This window comes from Bombina bombina, chromosome 2 (assembly GCF_027579735.1).
Source record: "Bombina bombina isolate aBomBom1 chromosome 2, aBomBom1.pri, whole genome shotgun sequence".
Classification (NCBI taxonomy): Eukaryota; Metazoa; Chordata; class Amphibia; order Anura; family Bombinatoridae; genus Bombina; species Bombina bombina.
The window spans coordinates 559,579,258-559,600,557 of record NC_069500.1 but is presented as its reverse complement, the minus strand read 5'-3'; the positions used below and the strand labels follow the sequence as shown (position 1 = coordinate 559,600,557).

At 38.2% G+C, this 21,300-nt stretch overlaps 1 protein-coding gene across 1 annotated transcript in view; it reads left to right on the top strand.

Moving 5' to 3' along the window:
• The window catches only part of AOPEP (aminopeptidase O (putative)), a 1,396,509-nt gene that overhangs the window by 941,576 nt on the left and 433,633 nt on the right, over positions 1-21,300 (top strand). Inside the window, exon 10 of the mRNA XM_053702422.1 lies at positions 473-516. Within this exon, the coding sequence (XP_053558397.1) occupies positions 473-516 (44 nt within the window). The remainder of the gene's footprint in view (positions 1-472; positions 517-21,300) is intronic.

Genomic DNA, 21,300 nt, shown 5'->3' with positions numbered 1-21,300 from the left:
ACATATGAGCCTACCTAGGTTTAGCTTTCAACAAAGAATTCAAAGAGAACAAAGCTAATTTGATGATAAAAGTAAAGTTAAAAGTTGTTTAAAATTGCATGCCCTATCTGAATCATGAAAGTTTAATTTTGACTTTAAGACATGAAAGTAGTGATATAAGAAGTGCCACCTTTTTTTCCTATCACTCGCCTAATAAGTTCCCACCACAGTGGGGGGAAATTGAAACATTGGCTTTTTATTTTTGGTACTGCTTTTAATATTATTCACTCTACCGCACATCATTATTATGATTAGTTTTGTGTTTGTTTCCTACTTAAATGATTGAATATTGTTGATTAAATAAAAGGTTTGCTTATAACAACTGTAAAATCCTAAAGCTTTTTCTTGTGGAGTAGCACTGATTATATTGAAATAAAAGGAAATATAACAAATGTCATAATGTGCTTAGAAATGTTTCTCTTTTCTGTTACAGGATTTCCTTCATATGCTGTTTGAAAATTTTCCTGAACAAAATAGGTAATTTTTACAAAATTTTTGATCTTTTAAATTTTTCATTAACTTATTATTTTATTACCCACTTATGGCAAGACTACAAGTGGTGGGCTAAATTTATTATACGCGCACTATAGCAATATTGCGGGCAAGTTGATTTGCGTGCGTATTAAAAGTTGAAAGTAAACAAGTTCGCTTCAGCACAATCAAATTTAATGTGTGTCAGGTTAGCGTGACTGAAGACATCACATAAAGGGTTAGAGCTAAAAATAAAAGTTGAACCAAAGACAACATAAATATATTAAAATAAACTGTTACACTCATATATACACTACCTGATAAAAATTATTAATAAAAATATTACTAAAAAATATTTATAAGGGTTCAATAGTATATGATATATAGCCATGTATTTGACCGCAAAGGGCTATTTTATATATATATATATATATTTATATTCAGGTAGCCCTCAGTTTACGCTGGGGTTAGGTTCCAGAAGGAATGGTTGTAAATCGAAACAGATGTAAATTGAAACCCAGTTTATAATGTAAGTCAGTGGGGAGTGAGGGAGTTAGGTTCCAGGCCCCTCTCAAAATTGTCATAAGTAACACCTAATACATTGTTTTTAAAGCTTTGAAATGAAGACTTTAAATGCTAAACAGCATTATAAACCTAATAAAATAATCACACAACACAGACTTTACTTGCATTTTTCTGCACACAGTTCTTTCTATAGCTCAGGCCTGGTTAAACTGATTAATTTCAGCTTACTTGGCTTTGCTGCAACACAAGCGGACAGCTCCACCTACTGGCTATTTTAATCAATGCACTACTTCTCAATGCTTTTCAATAGCAGTCACATGACTGAAAAAAAGGTTGTTATTCTGAAACTATATATATGTATATATATATATATATATATATCAGTTGTAATCAAAATAAACTGTTACACTCATAATATTTATAAGGGTTCAAAAGTATATGATATATAGTAATATATATATATATATATATATATATAACAGGCAAGAAATCCCCAAAGGCGGGAAGGATTGAGACCGAAGCTACATCCAAAGTCAGTTCAAAACCAGTTTATTGGCAGAGTGCAGGTACAAAAGGTGAAGCCAGAGCAAAAACACCTGACGCGTTTCGCGCATGCGCACATGCGCTTCATCAGAGGACCTCTGATGAAGCGCATGTGCACATGCGCGAAACGCGTCAGGTGTTTTTGCTCTGGCTTCACCTTTTGTACCTGCACTCTGCCAATAAACTGGTTTTGAACTGACTTTGGATGTAGCTTCGGTCTCAATCCTTCCCACCTTTGGGGATTTCTTGCCTGTTGTATACAGCGGATGAGATACCGCTCTGACCGTGAGCTACTTGGAACCCGCATCTAGACCTAGGAGCCTTCTAACTTTGGGACCCAGTGGACGCCTGGTACGTTCCTGCGGATCTTCAGTGCGACGCTGCACGTATTCCTTACGCATACTTCACGTCTGACACGGTTCAGCGTACCTGATGTGCGACGCGGCACATCATCTTGACGTCAGAGCTCCAGACCATTGAGGACGACAAGAGACGTGGATACAGACGGTACATACTTCCCCCGTCGAAACTGGTGAGCTTTTGCCCTACTGGGATCTTCGGAGGAGGCTGTTTGGTTCTGTATGCCTACTTAAAGCATTGGTTTGATCCGCTAAATTTGAAGGTACTTTACAGCTTTTCACTTAGCACACCTGGATAGTGCCTTGGCTCTGAGGTTGCATTAAGGGAACTTTATTCTCTCTACGGTCCATTACTTTGGAACTTTCCACAGCGCTGGGATTATACACAAACTAAGCGCTATATATTGGAACTTAAAAATTATTACCATATGGACACTATGTGGACAAATACTTGATATATATATTTTTCACCTGATATGTTGAGATCCATACCCTATATATAGAGTTTTGGAGTTTATTGCACAACTGTACCAGTTTTCTATACTTAACCCACTATTTTAAGCCAACAGTCAGATTTATATTAGTAGGAGTCCACATGTGTTTAAAGTTTCCCTCAGATTAATCAGCTATTGTGTTCTTTTGATTGCTCTTGATATATATATATATATATATATATATATATATATATATTACAGTTGTAATCAAAATTATTCAACTGCCATTGCAAATTATTATTATTATCGGTTATTTGTAGAGCGCCAACAGATTCTGCAGCGCTATAAGCAAAGGGGGAGTACAACAAAACAGTTATAGGGATCAAATGGGTGGAGTGCCCTGCCAAGAGTTGCACTGTTGTAGTCAGCTCTTAAGAAGGTGATTTACAAACAGCTGGACTCTTAGGCTTACATTCTAAGGGGGTTCAGGGGATAGCAATGGAGGAGTGGAACTGGTATAAAGTAAGGTTAGCATACGTTGTATGCATCCCTGAACAGTAGAGTCTTTAGGGAGCAAATCAGGTTTATTGTCAAAATGTACAGACTTCCAGCTGTTTGCAATCAGCAAATCAAACAATTGAAATAGCTCAACACAATGAATGCTTCAAGTGGTTTCCCCAAATTCAACTGAAAATGCAACTTTTAATGAATTCTGCAGTCTCAACATTATTCAACCCCTTCATGGCAAGCATCATTAGTACTTAGTAGTGCACCCTTTTTCTGTTATGACCTGCTGCAAATGAGATGCATAGCCAGACACCAGCTTCTGGCAGCGTTCCTGAGGAATCTTAGCCCATTCCTCATGATCAATCCAGTTCAGTAATATTATTGGGTTTGCGTGCTGCAACCGCCTTCTTCAAATCCCACCAGTGATTTTCTATGGGGTTCAAGTTAGGTGACTGTGATGACCACTGTAGGATCTTCCAAGACTTCTTGTGAAATCAAGCCTTGGTGGAATTTGATGTATGCTTGGGATCATTGTCCTGTTGGAAGGTTCAATGACGCCCAAGCTTCCTCACAGACGGCATGATGTTTTCTCCTAGGATTTTCTGATACTTTAATGAATTCATCTTGCCTTCCACATGCTGCAGGTTTCCAGTGCCAGAGGTTGCAAAGCAGGCCCAGAGCATCACCGAGCCACCACCATGCTTAAATGTAGGCAGAGTGTTCTTTTCATTGTATGCTTCATTCTTCTTTCTCCATACATGTTCCAGTTTTGTTTCATTGCTCCACAAAACGTCTATGGCTTATTTGTATGATTTTGAGCATATTGGAGTTGCACTTTCTTGTGCTTTTATGTCAGTAATGGTGTACATCTTGAAGTTCTAGCGTGGAAACCTTCTGTGTATAGTATGCGCCTTACTGTGCAAACTGAATCCTCTGTGCCTGTTGCCACCAAGTCTTGCTGCAGGTCTTTTGCAGTCACTCGCAGCCATTGATAGCTTCCTTTTTCTGTCCTGTCCTGGTAGTGTAACCACTGTTCCTTTAACTTTGAACTTGTGAACTATGCTTCCAATGGTGTCTCTAGGAATAGTCAGTGCCTTTGCTATCTTTATGTATCTTGTTCCTTGTTTGTGCAGAGCAATCATCTCTTCTCTTAACTTTTTGGACCATTCTTTTGACAATCTTTCTAACTTGCAGTCAAATGTGACACTCGACAAACCCCTAGCCAGTTCAGCTATTTTATGTGTTCTAGCTCAAGCACACCTGGTGCAACAAATGAAGCCCTTGATTAGTTGCATCAGGTGTGCTTGAGACAGCACCTGTTTTCCATATTTGTGCTGTTGTGAGGGATTCTATTCAGCGGGTTGAATAATTTTGAGACTGCAGAATTCATTAAAGGGACAGTCTACTCAAAATTAAACTTTCATGATTCAGACAGAGCATGAAATTTTAAGCAACTTTCTAATTTACTCCTGTTATCGATGTTTCTTTGTTCTCTTGCTGTAATGTATTTTTTATGTGTTTTGTGAAACTTTTTTGTTTCGCAAAAAGTTAACCATAGCTCAAGCGATCTGTGTTTACTTTCACATATAATAGGAGCGCCACACCCAACAAGCAAACAGCTGCGATAAACTGCTGTTAGTGCGCCACTCATAATCTGGCCCTTAATGTTTAATGTCCTTTTCATTTAAAAGTTTTTACACAGATTTGTTATAAACGATTGCTTAAGGTTTGCTGAAGATTCTGATTTACATAACTGAATGTTATCCTATGCTATTTTAAATATTGTATTTGATTTGGTTAAAAAAAAAGTTGCAGACTTACCTTAAATTCAATATTTTGAAGTTAATTACCCTTAACCTCAATATCATGTATAAAAAAAGCAAGAAACAGAAGAATTGTCTACCTTTAGTAGTACGCTTCAGCTGTCACAAACCATTTTTTAATGAATCAGAGTATGTAATTTTATCAATATAATGGCCCTTTAAACACATTAAAAATATTTTGCATGAAAAACATAGGGCTAGATTACAAGTGGAGCGCTAAATTATTGTGTGATATTTAACCAGCCATTACAAGTGACTGGTTATTGCTACCACAAGCTCGCGGTAGCAATTAGCTCTTATAAGATTAACCAGAGGTCAGACCTCTGGTTAATTTTATAAATATGCCCTAAATGCGCTCAAAATACTGTATAGTACATTTTATTAAAAAATAAAGATGGCAGCATCTTTATTTTTTAATACAATTAATGCACTAGGCAGTATTTTGGGGCTAAAGTTGGTGGGAGTGGGGTGTTAGAAAAAAAACAGCACTGAAAAGTGCCTTTACATTGCGGTCAATGGGAACTCTGTGTTCCCAGTAAATATATATGCTTATCTACATATATATTTATGTGTTGCTATGTGTATATACTGTACACATATTAACACATAAATATATATGTATATAATCATATACATATATATTTAACACCGCTGCCAATCGCTGCGCTACTTACCCCCGGAACTGAGCAAGTTCTGATGCCGTTTATGATGGCATCAGAACAAGACCCCCATAGGAGCCTATGTAAGAGCACTGTCGTGAGCGCAATGCTTCCCAGTAATGCGAACGTGAGGTTGTGTTCACATTGCTAACAACTTGTAATACCAGCCCACATTATTGCCCGCTGATATTACTCAGTGGAGTGCTAATATCGCTTTCATCAAAGCGATATTTAGCGCTCCACTTGTAATCTGGCCCAGAATGTCAAAGTGTTTAAACTTATTTTGATACAATTATCCCATAGTACAGACAAGGACAACTTCTAAAGTTTAATTAGTTGATATTGACACACAAAAAGCCAAAATATTTTAATGTGTTTTTAAATGTGTAATGCCGGCGATTCCTTCCTACTATATAAATAACACAGCAAATATTATATCCTAATATAAATATTTCTGAATAAATATTTATGTAAAAATTGAAATTTTTCCTTTTTTATGCAACCATAAGCAGGAAGAATGCAGTGCTTGAAACCACAATTTTTTTGCTTTGATATGCAGACATTCTAACGTTTGAACAAATATTAAACCCTCTACAATGTCAGTATCAAAAGTTAGGCTTGACTATGTTCTGTAACCATTTACCCTGACCCGTGATCAGTTCTTGGCAAAGCCCATTTTCCAATATAAAATTGCCAAGTTCTGCATGTTGCTTTGCCAGCATAAGAAATGTGTGGTTTTTAATTTAACTGCTAGCTCTTTGTGGAAATTCTATTTCCATAGTATCCAGACATTGAATGAATGATCATTTCCTGAAAGAGCAAGTTCCCGATTAGTAAAAAAAAAGATTTGTGGTTTTTTTTGCTACTGATATTTTAAGCCAAATAAAGAGAGAAAACAGGTTTATTATTTTGTTAAATAATAAATCACTGAATATGATCAAACAAACTATACATATTTCATAGGTCAACATTTAAACTAAATAATGAATCAATAAACTCTTTTCGGCTAGAGTTTTGCGGTAAGAGCAGCTCGGTGCTCGGTATATTATATGGCAGCATTGAGCAAAATTGAGCTCCATACCGCACTCAAATAGCAGCGCTGCTTTGAGCTGGTTTTACGTGCTCGTGCACGGTTTCCCCATAGACATCAATGGGGAGAGCCGGCTAAAAAAAAGCCTAACACCTGCAATAAAGGAGCGTAAAGCTCCGTATCGCAGCCCCATTGTTTCCTATGGGAAAAGAAAATTTATGTTTACACCTAACACCCTAACATAAACCCTGAGTCTAAACACCCCTAATCTGCCGCCCCCGACATCGCCGCCACCTACATTACACTTATTAACCCCTAATCTGCCGCCCCCGACATGGCTGGCACCTACATTACACTTATTAACCCCTAATCTGCCGCCCCGACATCGCCGCCACTTACATTACACTTATTAACCCCTAATCTGCCACCCCCGACATTGGCGACACCTACATTACAATTATTAACCCCTAATCTGCTGCTCCCGACATCGCTGACACCTACAGTACACTTATTAACCCCCTAACCTGCCACCCCTGCCGCCACCTACCTACACTTATTAACCCCTAATCTGCCGCCCCCATTTCACTTATTAACCCCTAATCTGCCACCCCCAATGTCTCCGCCACCCACCTACACTTATTAACCCCTAATCTTCCTCCACCAACGTCGCCGCCACTATACTAAAGTTATTAACCCCTAAACCTAACCCTAAGTCTAACCCTAACACCCCTAACTTTAATATAATTAAAATAAATCTAATTAAAAATTCCTATCATTAACTAAATAATTCCTATTTAAAACTAATTACCTATAAAATAAACCATAAGCTAGCTACAATATAACTAATAGTTACATTGTATCTAAACTACCAATGGCCCTTAAAAGGGCCTTTTGCAGGGCATTGCCCGAAAGAAATCAGCTCTTTTACCTGTAAAAAAAAAATACAAACAACCCCAAACAGTAAAACCCACCACCCACACAACCAACCCCCGAAATAAAATCCTATCTAAAAAAATCTAAGCTCCCCATTGCCCTGAAAAGGGAATTTGAATGGGTATTGCCCTTAAAATGGCATTTAGCTCTTTTTCTGCCCAAACCCTAAGCTAAAAATAAAACCCACCCAATAAACCCTTAAAAAAAAACTAACACTAACCCCCGAAGATCCACTTACAGTTTTTGAATACTGGACATCCATCCGCAAAGAAGCCGGGAGAAGTCTTCATCCAAGCGGCAAGAAGTCCTCAACGAAGCCGGGAGAATTCTTCATCCAAGCGGCAAGAAGTGGTCCTCCAGATGGGCAGAAGTCTTCATCCAGACGGCATCTTCTATCTTCATCCATCCGGCGTGGAGTGGCTCCATCTTCAAGACATCCAGCGCAAAGCATCCTCTTCTTTCCATGGCTAATGAAGAATGAAGGTTCCTTGAAGGGACGTCATCCAAGATGGCGTCCCTTGAATTCCGATTGGCTGATATAATTCTATCAACCAATCGGAATTAAAGGTGAAAAAATCCTATTCGCTGAGGACTTCTGTTGCTTTGTTGAGGATGGATGTACGGTTTTATTTTTAGTTTAGGGTTTGGGCAGAAAAAGAGCTAAATGCCCTTTTAAGGGCAATGCCCATCCAAATGCCCTTTTCAGTGCAATGGGGAGCTTAGGTTTTTTTAGATAGGATTTTATTTGGGGGTTTGGTTGTGTGGGTGGTGGGTTTTACTGTTGGGGGGTTGATTGTATTTTACAGGTAAAAGAGCTGATTTCTTTGGGGCAATGCCCCGCAAAAGGCCCTTTTAAGGGCCATTGGTAGTTTATTGTGGGCTAGGGTTTTTTTTTATTTATTTTGGGGGGGCTTTATTATTTTGATAGGGCTATTAGATTAGGTGTAATTAGTTTAAAAATGTGATAATTTCTTTTTTATTTTGTGTAATTTAGTGCTTGTTTTTGTAATTTAGTTAATTGTATTTAATTAATGTAATTGATTTAATTGTAGTGTATGGTTATGTGTTAGTGTAAGACAGGTTAGGTTTTATTTAACAGGTAAATTTTTATTTATTTTAGCTATGTAGTTATTAAATAGTTAATAACTATTTACTAACTAATCTACCAAGTTAAAATAAATACAACAATAGTTTATTGTAAAAATGATGATCAACTGCTCAGTAGGGGAACTGTATTGACGTTCACACAGTAAACCCTATAGTATGCTCTGCTGAGCCTTGCCGTATACAGGCAACTTTTGCATAGACACTGTGCAACTTTAATAACGTTCCGTTTGTATATAATATATGAGTTGCTTACCCAGTCGTCATTATGCTTGTGCTGTTGTAAATACCAGATACTGAACTCCTCCCGTGACTTTGAAACAAGTAACTTGTACAACTCCGAGCTCCACTTTGTTGCGGAAGACGCCAACAGCTCTTCGAGCTCCTCCGATTAGCGCTTCACTCGGTTGCGGTCCCGTGACCTGTCCGGAAGTGTCGTATTACAGGTATAGCAGGTATAAACAAAGGCAAGAACAACCACGTTAAGAAGGCGTCCAAACCTTAAAACAAATCTTGATACTTAATAACACAAAAAGCGGTTGTGTGGTCATCAAGCTGTGCAATTTATTTTGCTGTGTAGAAAGCAACACATCATACGTGGTAGAACAGGTCAGATAAATCCTAGGCGTTTCATGTCGACAGGCACTTCGTCAGGGATCACCCTGACGAAGTGCCTGTCGGCATGAAACATGTAGGATTTATCTGACCTGTTGTACCTCGTATGATGTGTTGCTTTCTACACAGTGAAATAAATTGCACAGCTTGATGACCACACAACAGCTTTTTGTGTTATTACGTAAAATAAATACAATTAGTTATATTGTAGCTAGCTTAGGGTTTATTTTATAGGTAAGTATTTAGTTTTAAATAGGAATTATTTAGTTAATGATAGTAATATTTATTTAGATTTATTTTAATTATATTAAAGTTAGGGGTGTTAGGGTTAGACTTAGGGTTAGGTTTATGGGTTAATAACTTTAGTATAGTGGCAGCGATTTTGGGGGCAGCAGATTAGGGGTTAATAACAGTAATGTAGGTTGCGGTGATGTTAGGGACAGCAGATTAGGGGTTAATAATATTTAACTAGTGTTTACGATGCAGGACTGCTGCGGTATAGGGGTTAATATGTTTATTCTAGTGGCGGTGATGTCGGGGGTGGCGGATTAGGGGTTAATAATGTTATTTTAGTGTTTGCGATGCGGGAGGGCCTCGGTTTAGGGGTTAATAGGTAGTTTATGGGTGTTAGTGTACTTTTTAGCACTTTAGTTATGAGTTTTATATTACAGCGTTGTAGCATAAAACCCATAACTACTGACTTTCAGTTTACGGTATGGATTTGACGGTATTGGCTGTACCGCTCACTTTTTGGCCGGACAGGCAAACTCGTAATACCGGCGCTATGGAAGTCCCGTTGAAAAAAAGGACTTTTTAAAAGCTGCGGTAGTTATGTTGCATTACGGCCAAAAAAGTGTGCGGTACAGCTATACCTGCAAGACTTGTAATACCAGCGGTAGTTAAAAAGAGCCATAACGATGCTTTTTCACTCATACCGCAAAACTCGTAATCTAGCCGTTTATTATTTAGTGCTTTGTTGACAAATTCTAACTCACATTCTCACAAGCAGGTTGAACTGCATTGTTTATTTTTTTCATTAGACAAAGTAGACAAGTGCCGATAGGGTTGCGAGCCATCCGCCGCAAAAATACTGGAGAATCTGAAAGTGACTAGACACAAAGGTAGATGGGGTCACACAATGCTATCCCCCAAAAGCTTATTCCCTACTCTTGATCCCACCGTGGATAATTTTCACAACTGAGCAGTCATTTTACCCCTTGGCTGCCAGTAACATACAAATCAAAAATGTTACCTCTTTGGTTGCCAATAACATGTAAACAATAATGATTTCACCTCCTTGACTTCCCCTTCTTTCTGCTCCATATTTCTAGGGCATTTAGTCATATGAGTGTAAACCAAAAAAAAGGGGAAAGAAAAAGGGGACAATGGTAGAACATGGAGGGGAAAAAAACCTCTCAGGGAGATATGTAAAACATAACTTTTAATTGTTCCTATAAAATAGTGTGAAGTGCAGTGTATGTATTAATACTTAGATTAACCCCTTAATGACCACAGCACTTTTCCATTTTCTATCCATTTGGGACCAAGGCTATTTTTACATTTTTGCGGTGTTTGTGTTTAGATGTAATTTTCCTCTTACTCATTTACTGTACCCCCACATATTTTATACTGTTTTTCTCGCCATTAAATGGACTTTTTAAAGATACCATTATTTTCATCATATCTTATAATTTACTATAAAAAAATATAAAATATGACCCCCAAAATCTGTTACACATCTACAACCACCAAAAAACACCCATGCTAAATAGTTTCTAAATTTTGTCCTGAGTTTAGAAATACCCAATGTTAAAATGTTCTTTGCTTTTTTTGCAAGTTATTGGCCAATAAATACAAGTAGCACTTTGCTATTTCCAAACCACCTTTTTTTCAAAATTAGCGCTAGTTACATTAGGACATTGATATCTTTCAGTAATCCCTGAATATCCCTTGACATGTATATATTTTGTTTTAGAAGACATCCCAAAGTATTGATCTAGGCCCATTTTGGTATATTTCATGCAACCATTTCACCGCCAAATGCGATCAAATAAAAAGAAATCTTTCACTTTTTAACAAATGTTTTCACAAGCTTTAGGTTTCTCACTGAAATTATTTACAAACAACTTGTGCAATTATGGGATAAATGGTTGTAAATGCTTCTCTGGGATCCCCTTTGTTCAGAAATAGCAGACATATATGGCTTTGGCGTTGCTTTTTGGTAATTAGAAGGCCGCTAAATGCCACTGCGCACCACACATGTATTATGCCCAGCAGTGAAGGGGTTAATTAGGGAGCTTGTAGGGTTAATTTTAGCTTTAGTGTAGTAGACAACCCAAACTATTAGTCTAGGCCCATTTTGGTATATTTCATGCCACCATTTTACCGCCAAATGCGATCAAATAAAAAAAACGTTCACTTTTTGACAAAATATTTCACAAACTTTAGGTTTCTCACTGAAATTATTTACAAACAGCTTGTGCAATTATGGCACAAATGGTTGTAAATGCTTCTCTGGGATCCACTTTGTTCAGAAATAGCAGACATATATGGCTTTGGCATTGCTTTTTGGTAATTAGAAGGCCGCTAAATGCCGCTGCGCATCACACGTGTATTATGTCTAGCAGTGAAGGGGTTAATTAGGGAGCTTGTAGGGTTAATTTAGTGTAGAGATCAGCCTCCCATCTGACACATCACACCCCCTGATCACTCCGAAACAGCTCTCTTCCCTCCCCTAACCCACAATTATCCTCGCCAATCTAAGTACTGGCAGAAAGTCTGCCAGTACTAAAATAAAAGTTATTTTGTTTTGTTTTTAGCATATTTACATATGCTGCGGTGTAGGATCCCCCTTAGCCCCCAACTTACCTGATCCCCCCCAAACAGCTCTCTAACCCTCCCCCTCTACCTTATTGGGAGCCATCTTGGGTACTGCCAGTACCCAGTTTACAAAAAATAGATTTAAAAAAAAAAAAAAAAATTCAGTAGTGTAGCTTCCCCCCCAAAGACTAACCCCCACCCCCTCCTGAATCCTTTTATTTACCCATTATCTTCCCCCTTTCTCCCACTTATTGCAATTATATTTTTCTGTAGTGTAGTGGTTCCCACCCGCTCCCGCCCCGTGCACGCGCGCCGCCCCCCGTGCACGTGCACGCCCCCGTTCTCTCCCCTGGCGACCCCGCCCACGATCCCGCCCCCCTCTTACCGCAGGCACGCATCGATGGCCACCCACCCGCCTCCAACATCGGCTCCCTCCCACCAACAATTGTGGCCATCAATGTCTGGTGCAGAGAGGGCCACAAAGTGTCTCTTTCTGCATCGGATGTCTAAGAAGAGTTATTGCAGGATGCCTCAATATCGAGGCATCACTGCAATAACCGGAAAGCAGCTGGAAGCGATCAGGATCGCTTCTACCGCTTTTCAAGACCGACGACGTATGTGGTACGTCCTTGGTCGTTAACTGTATTTTTTTAGAGGACATACCTCATACGTCGTTGGTCGTTAAGGGTTTAAAAATTAAAGGTAATGAGAACCAGCAACCACACAAACCGTTACTATTCTGACTGCAATGATACAGTGACTTAAAGGCAATTATCTGCTAGCAAGCTGCACACAAACAATTAACTGAAAATTAACTGAATTAACTGAAAAGAGCTACAACCTCGCAACGATTACTCTAAATAAAGTGCAGACTTAAAAGTCACTAAAGAATGGCTATTAAATGCTCATATAGAGCTTAACAATTATAAGTGGTGACTGGGCTTAGAATATACGCCTAATGCGCATTTTGCCGACACACGGCTTTCTCAAAGGCTAACCTGAGTTGGGTAAGCCCCCCTTCCTAAATGGCGTATCTCATCCAATCAGGGGAGGGTATCGTGACACACCCCTATGGCAAACTATCACATAATCTAGAAAGGATAAGACTCTTAAGCGCTTTAAGCTAATACCCCATATCAGGAACAGGAGACAGTCCTAGGCTGCCGGATCTTCACATCCCAGCGTCTGGGGCTTCCGTACCACACTAATTCTGCCTAGAGCACAGAAGCTTTAACCGAGACAGCTTCCAACTAAGCATCATAAGATTTACCGGAGAGCTGAAAAAACAACACCAGCGGGGAGAGCTGAGCAGACGCCCACAGAGGACCAATCACGAGAAGTTTGAGGGTAAGGCGCGTGATTTTGAAACAGCCGTTGAAGCAGCGGCGTGATGGGGGCTTACCGCTGAGTTAAAGCTCCAGGACCGGAGATCTGTTCTAAGAGGGCGGAAAGCAAAAGCCGTCTGAAGACAGAAGTAAATAAGGTCAGATAGCATTCACAAGTGCACTTGCAACATAGATTGCCTCTAATAAACTTTGGAACCAATATTCATAGCTCTGTGATCTCGCATAAACGAACAAACGTTCTAATAGCAAGAAAAAAGCGAGCACCGATTTTGAGACATTTAGTGTTTATACGCAATTGGTGACATTTGATATACAAAGTACATATATTTTTTTCACAGAAATTGTGTATATTAAGGTATTTAACTATTAACTATTTCTCTTCAAAGCTGCTATCCAAGGCATAATAGAGCTTTAGTTTAGACTTTAATGTAGATTACAATTAAGTTCATTTTTTATGATTGTTTTTTATGACTGTCTTTTATGCGGTATAAAATTTAAAAGGTTGGCCAACCTATTCTAAACAGTATTGTTATGTTTTAAAGACATATTTATTATAACAAACAGAGATAAACACATTTTGATATTTCAATCACTATAATTTTTGCATTGTAAATCTTTCCTTATGGGGTATTAGCTTAAAGCGCTTAAGAGTCTTATCCTTTCTAGAATAACATAATCACTTTTTGAAGCTTAGAGGAAGCTTCACTAGACTCAGTAGCATATACCTGAACAGCGCATAGTTTAGATATCTCCAATAAAATAAAACTATCACATAATCGCCAATTTCATTGGATGCTGATTTATCATGTGATTATACACAGACGTCACCAAAACCAAAGTGACCTATCAGATCAAAGCAACATCAATTTAATAACAATGCCCTCACAAAATAAAACTAATCCTGACGATCGTGGTATTGTTATAAAGGAAGCATAAGTACTTGCATCTTCAGTGATAATCAATAGTGTCCATTATAACAAATAGCGATTTATAAAGATTATCGCACCTAATGTAGAGATCTGCACACATAATAGCGATCGTGTTATTGTATGTTTAAGCGGTACCAAGGTAATAGATATTGTCACAGATGTCAAACAGCAGTTATATCACATAGTACAGAGAGTATACTCACAAACTAATAAACGTAGTACTACCCTAGTGAAAATGTTGCGATCTTATGGTAGAAAATCGCATCAGATCAATTTAATTGTAATGCATAACACTAAAAATGTACAATCAGAGTATATTCAGAATAAATGGCAGGCATAAGGTTCATAATAATGTGAGCAGCAGCAGATCAGGATGTTCAAAAAATGACAGTAAATTTTTATTAAAAAATGTCCAATATGAGTAAAGAGGAAACTGAGGCATTGATAGAAATCAACTCATGGGATGATATCCTGATTAAACCATCAGATAAGGGGAGTAATGTTGTTATTTGGGAAAAGGAACAATACATTATGCCATTATTTATCTAGGCTGGTGGGAAAGGGAGATTGTTTTTAATGAAGATTTGTATCAGTATACACAATACATCTATTTGTGGTGTCGGTATATAGATGACCTGTTCATTATATGGACAGGTAGTGAAACTATGTTCAGAGAATTCATGGCCATACTTAATAAGAATGACTTGAACCTCAGATTAACATATAATCTGAGTACTAAAATTGTAGAATTTCTGGATGTATGAATCTACAAAGATGCCCAAAATTAGTTGAAAACTGATCTCCATAGAAAGGAGACAGCTACCAACTCTGAATTAAACTTTGACAGTTGCAATACCTGGCAAACTAAAAGGGCAATTCCAATAGGTGAATTCTTACGGATCAGGAGAAATTGTTCTGATGATGCAGTCTTTTATAAAAGAGCTAGAGAACTCAGATTATGATTAAAAGATAGAGGATATTTGAATATGTACGTGTAACTAGCTTGCTTACGTCTTGGGGTGTTCCAAAACACTCTTTGCGTAATGCAACAAATTGGGAGAGAAGATGGAAACTAGGCAAACCCATTAGAGGTATGCTTTCTTTTCATTACTGTGAGCTCGTGACTCAAAACGAACATGAGAAACAGAGTCAATTCCTTGCATGGGAGAGAGACTTGCATTTTGTTGAGGAGGTGGGGGCTTGGTTCAGGGAGCTCATGAAAACCAAACAAATTTTACACTGCGCAACACTCTGGGAATTATATTATAAAATTATGGTCCGTTGGTACCTGGTTCCTACCACCTTACATAGAATATTCCGTTCCTCTTCACCCTTATGCTAGAGAGAATGTGTCCAGTTATGCACAAACGCACACATATGGTGGGAGTGCCCTAGGATCAGAGGGCTGTGGAGCTCTGTGTTCAACCTTTTGCGCAGACTCCAAATACCAGCAATTATGCACCCGGCTGTAGGATTCCTGCACCTTAAGACACCAGACCTCCATAAATCTGACAAATACCTAATGACTTACCGACTGACAGCTGCCAGGTTAGCAATCGTCAGAAATTGGAAGCAGACTTCTCCCCCTACTTTAGTTCAGATTTTGGACATAGTGGACTACATCAGACAAATGGAACTTTATGTATTTAGAGACAATAACAAATATGATCTGTACCATGAGATCTGGTCATCCTGGGACACTCTATTCACTAACGCCTAGATTTAGAGTTTTGTCGGTAACAACCCGCGTAGCTAACGCATGCTTTTTTTTCCCTGCACCTTTTAAATACAGCTGGTATTTAGAGTTCACAGAATGGCTGCGTTAGGCTCCAAAAAGGGAGCGTATAGCATAATTTACCGCCACTGCAACTCTCAATACCAGCGGTGCTTACGGACGCGGCCAGCTTCAAAAATGTGCTCGTGCACGATTCCCTCATAAGAAACAATGGGACAGTTTGAGCTGAAAAAAACCTAACACCTGCAAAAAAGCAGCGTTAAGCTCCTAACGCAGCCCCATTGTTTCCTATGGGGAAACACTTCCTAAATCTGCACCTAACACCCTAACATGTACCCCGAGTCTAAACACCCCTGATTGGCTGTTCCGATGCCAATAGAATGCGAGCTCAATACATTGGATTGGATCAGCCAATCGGATTGAACTTGAATCTGATTGGCTGATTCCATCAGCCAATCAGAATTTTCCTACCTTAATTCCGATTGGCTGATAGAATCCTATCAGCCAATCGGAATTCGAGGGACGCCATCTTGGATGACGTCCCTTAAAGGAGCCTTCATTCATCGTCTAGTCATCGGAAGAAGAGGATGGATCCACGCTGGAGGTCTTCAAGATGGAGCCGCTCGTCATCGGATGGAACATAGAAGATGCGGCTTGGATGAAGATGTTTGCCGGTCCGGATCTACTCTTCTGCCCGAAGATGGAATTCTTCAGCCGCCGCTTGGATCAAGACTTCAGCCGGAGGATGGACGTCACTCTTCAGCCCCCGCTTGGGCTTGGAACAAGACTTCGGAGGCTCTTCTGGACCGATCGGGACCCGGTGTGGTGAAGACAAGGTAGGGAGATCTTCAGGGGCTTAGTGTTAGGTTTATTTAAGGGGGGTTTGGGTTAGATTAGGGGTATGTGGGTGGTGGGTTGTAATGTTGGGGGGGGGGTATTGTATGTTTTTTTTTTACAGGCAAAAGAGCTGAATTCTTTGGGGCATGCCCCGCAAAGGGCCCTTTTAGGGGCTGGTAAGGTAAAAGAGCTTTTCTATTTTATTTTTAGAATAGGCTAGGGCATTTTTTTATTTTGGGGGGCTTTGTTATTTTATTAGGGGGCTTAGAGTAGGTGTAATTAGTTTAAAATTGTTGTAATATTTTTCTAATGTTTGTAAATATTTTTTTATTTTTTGTAACTTAGTTCTTTTTTATTTTTTGTACTTTAGTTAGTTTATTTAATTGTATTTATTTGTAGGTATTGTATTTAATTAATTTATTGATAGTGTAGTGTTAGGTTTAATTGTAGGTAATTGTAGGTATTTTATTTAATTAATGTAATGATAGTGTAGTGTTAGGTTTAATTGTAACTTAGGTTAGGATTTATTTTACAGGTAATGTTGTAATTATTTTAACTAGGTAGCTATTAAATAGTTATTAACTATTTAATAGCTATTGTACCTGGTTAAAATAATTACAAAGTTGCCTGTAAAATAAATATTAATCCTAAAATAGCTACAATATAATTATAATTTATATTGTAGCTATATTAGGGTTTATTTTACAGGTAAGTATTTAGCTTTAAATAGGAATAATTTATTTAATAAGAGTTAATTTATTTCGTTAGATTTAAATTATATTTAACTTAGGGGGGTGTTAGGGTTAGAATTAGCTTTAGGGGTTAAAAAATTTATTAGCGTAGCGGTGAGGTCCGGTCGGCAGATTAGGGGTTAATACTTGAAGTTAGGTGTTGGCGATGTTAGGGAGGGCATATTAGGGGTTAATACTATTTATTATAGGGTTAGTGAGGCGGATTAGGGGTTAATACATTTATTATAGTGGCGGTGAGGTCCGGTCGGCAGATTAGGGGTTAATAATTGTAGGTAGGTGGAGGCGACATTGGGGGCAGCAGATTAGGGGTTAATAAATATAATATAGGGGTCGGCGGTGTTAGGGGCAGCAGATTAGGGGTACATAGGGATAATGTAGGTGGCGGCGGTGTGCGGTCGGCAGATTAGGGGTTAAAAAATTTTAATAGAGTGGCGGCGATGTGGGGGGACCTCGGTTTAGGGGTACATAGGTAGTTTATGGGTGTTAGTGTACGTTAGAGCACAGTAGTTAAGAGCTTTCTGGGCTAACGCCGGTTCATAAAGCTCTTAACTACTGACTTTTTTCTGCGGCTGGAGTTTTGTCGTTAGATTTCTAACGCTCACTTCAGCCACGACTCTAAATAACAGCGTTAGAAAGATCCCATTGAAAAGATAGGATAGGCAAATGGCGTAAGGGGATCTGCGGTATGGAAAAGTCGTGGCTGGAAAGTGAGCGTTAGACCCTTAATTACACGACTCTAAAATACCAGCGGTAGCCCAAAACCAGCGTTAGGAGCCTCTAACGCTGGTTTTGACAGCTAACGCCAAACTCTAAATCTAGGCCTAAATAAATACTTCTCTCCCCCCCCCCCTTTTTTCCCCTCCCATCATCCTCCCTCTTATTCCTTCTTTTCCCATTCCCCAAATGGTGAAATTTGATATTTAGAGATGGTGTGAAAGGTTTCTCTTCCCATTAGAAAGTGTTTGTTAACTTTTCATCTGTTCATTTTTCATATGTTATCTATTGCATTGTTGTATCCCTGAATGATATTTTGATCTAAGCCCCTCTTGGCACAAAAGGTAGATATCATGCACACAGGTTTTCCCTACATCAGATGCCCCCTCGTAGGCAGTCTAATAGCTACAACCTTAAGCTACTACCTACTAACAAAATGGGGAATCAAGACACCTTGGTTATACAGTAATTCTATAATTGGTCTTTTATTTCTTTTGTATGCTATGTTTGGATTTGCATATTGTAACTGTATGGAAAAATGTATTCATTGTCAGAATGTTACAATGTGCTATGTTTATCCTCAATAAAATAATATTTGAAAGAAAAGATAGAGGATATACACGTCAAGTAATCTGTAAAGCCTTTCAAAGAGCAAAACAAACACAGTGACATCAACTCCTGGTACCAAAGAAGAAAAACACCAATATAGGAGAAAAAGTCAAGTTTGTTAGTACCTTTAATGCACAACATCAAATTATAAGTGACATACTGAACCAACATACTGGAATTCTCAAATCTGATAAAGCTGTATCCAAATGTAGGTGACAGGATCCTCACGAGTTGGAGGAGGGCTCCCACGATTGGAAACAAGTTGGTCAGAAGTCACTTTGTAAGGAAAAGAGCAAATAAAAACATCTGTGGCACATATCCATGTGATTTGTGTAGTTTCTGCAATTATATGAATAATGAGAGAGAATTCAATACGTTCACAGGGGAAACTAAGAAAATGTACGGATTTGCAAATTGCAGAACAAGGAATGTGGTATATTGACTGTCTTGTATATGTGGAAAAAGGTATGTAGGCATTACCACAAGTGAATTACGCAGTAGACTGGGCGAACATCTGAACAGTATTAAAAATTGTGAAGAAGATAAAAAGAAGAACAATATTCTGACTCCTGTAGCTAGACATTACCTCAAATTACATGGAACCAAACCAACATTGAATGTCTCTGTCCTGCAAGTAATAAAACCAGGCATAAGAGGTGGTAATGTGGAATCTATGCTGCTACAGGCTGAGTGCAGGTGGATTTTCTGGTTAAATACACTTACACCAGTAGGTTTAAATGAACAAGATAGGTATGGATCTTTTTTATAAGACTCCATAATGAACATGGCTATTATGGAGAGAATATCATGACTCTAATATTAGCCATCTTTTTGATCACGCAGACATAATACCCAGCCCAATATATATTTATATATTTTTTACCTGGACCAGCAAACAAAGATGGTGTCAAACTATATGTATTCTAGTATGGTTCAATAGAACTATTATTTATCATAACATTGAGACAGTTTCTATTATGGTTCAATAGAACTATTATTTGTTATAACATTGAGACAGTTTTGCAGAAATGTCTTGTTATAATACTAATGTATCTATAAAGAACAAGAAATGTAATGTCATTTATTGTACATCCCGATCCGCTGCTGCTCACATTATTATGAATCTTAATGTCTGTTATTTGTTATAACACTGATATAGCTTTGCAGACATTTCCTGTTATAACATTAGTGTCTCCATCATAAATAAGAAATTTACTGTCATTTTTTGAACATCCTGATCCGCTGCTGCTCACATTATTATGAACCTTATGCCTGCCATTTATTCTGAATATACTCTGGTTGTACATTTTTAGTGTCATGTATTACAATTAAATTGATCTAATGCGATTTTCTACCATAAGATCGCAACATTTTCACTAGGGTAGTACTACATTTATTAATTTGTGAGTATACTCTCTGTACTACGTAATATAACTGCGGTTTGACATCGGTGACAATATCTATTACCTTGGTACTGCTCAAACATACAATAACACGATCTCTATTATGTGTGCAGATCTCTGCAATAGGTGCGATAATCTTTATAAATCGCTATTTGTTATGGGCACTATTGATTATCACTGAAGATGCAAGTAACATAACATAGTAACATAGTAGATAAGGTTGAAAAAAGACTGAAGTCCATCGAGTTCAACCTATACAAATCTAAAATACTTACAAAAAGCTCCAGTTAAGCTTAAATAACCCCATTAAAATGTGACCCATTTAATACTAGCAATCATATCCATGAATTTTGTTTATATACAGAAATGTATCCAGGCTATTTTTAAATGTATCTATGGTATTGGCATTCACTACCTCCTTTGGTAATGAGTTCCACAATTTTATTGCTCTTACAGTGAAAAAACGTTTCCGTTGCAGGAGATTAAATCTCCTTTCCTCCAACCTTAAATTATGACCTCTTGTCAGAAACAATTTTCTTGGAATAAACAGAGCTTCTGCCATCTCTGTTTATGGGCCTTGAATATATTTATATAAAGTAATCATGTCACCTCTCAAGCGCCTTTTTTCTAAAGAAAACAGACCCAGTTTGGCTAGCCTATCCTCATAGGTTAATTTCTCCAAACCCCTTATTAGCTTTGTGGCCCTTCTCTGAACTTTTTCTAGTTCTGCAATTTCTTTTTTAGCAATCGGTCCCCAGAACTGCACTCCAAACTCAAGGTGAGGTCTTACCAGGGCTTTATATAATGACAGAATTATACTTTACTCCCTTGAATCAATGCCTCTTTTAATACATGCTAGTATCTTATTAGCCTTTGAAGCCGCTGCCCTGCATTGTGCACCCATCTTTAGCTTGTTATCTATTACTACTTCCAAATCCCTTTCCTCCTGTGTTTGGCTAAGTCTTGTCCCATTTAAAAAATACGTAGCCTGCTTATTTTTACTTCCAAAATGTAGAACCTTGCATTTTTCCGTATTAAATCTCATTTTCCATTCACTTGCCCATAGTTCTAATTTTAGCAAATCCCTTTGTAAAGAGAGTTCGTCCTGCTCTG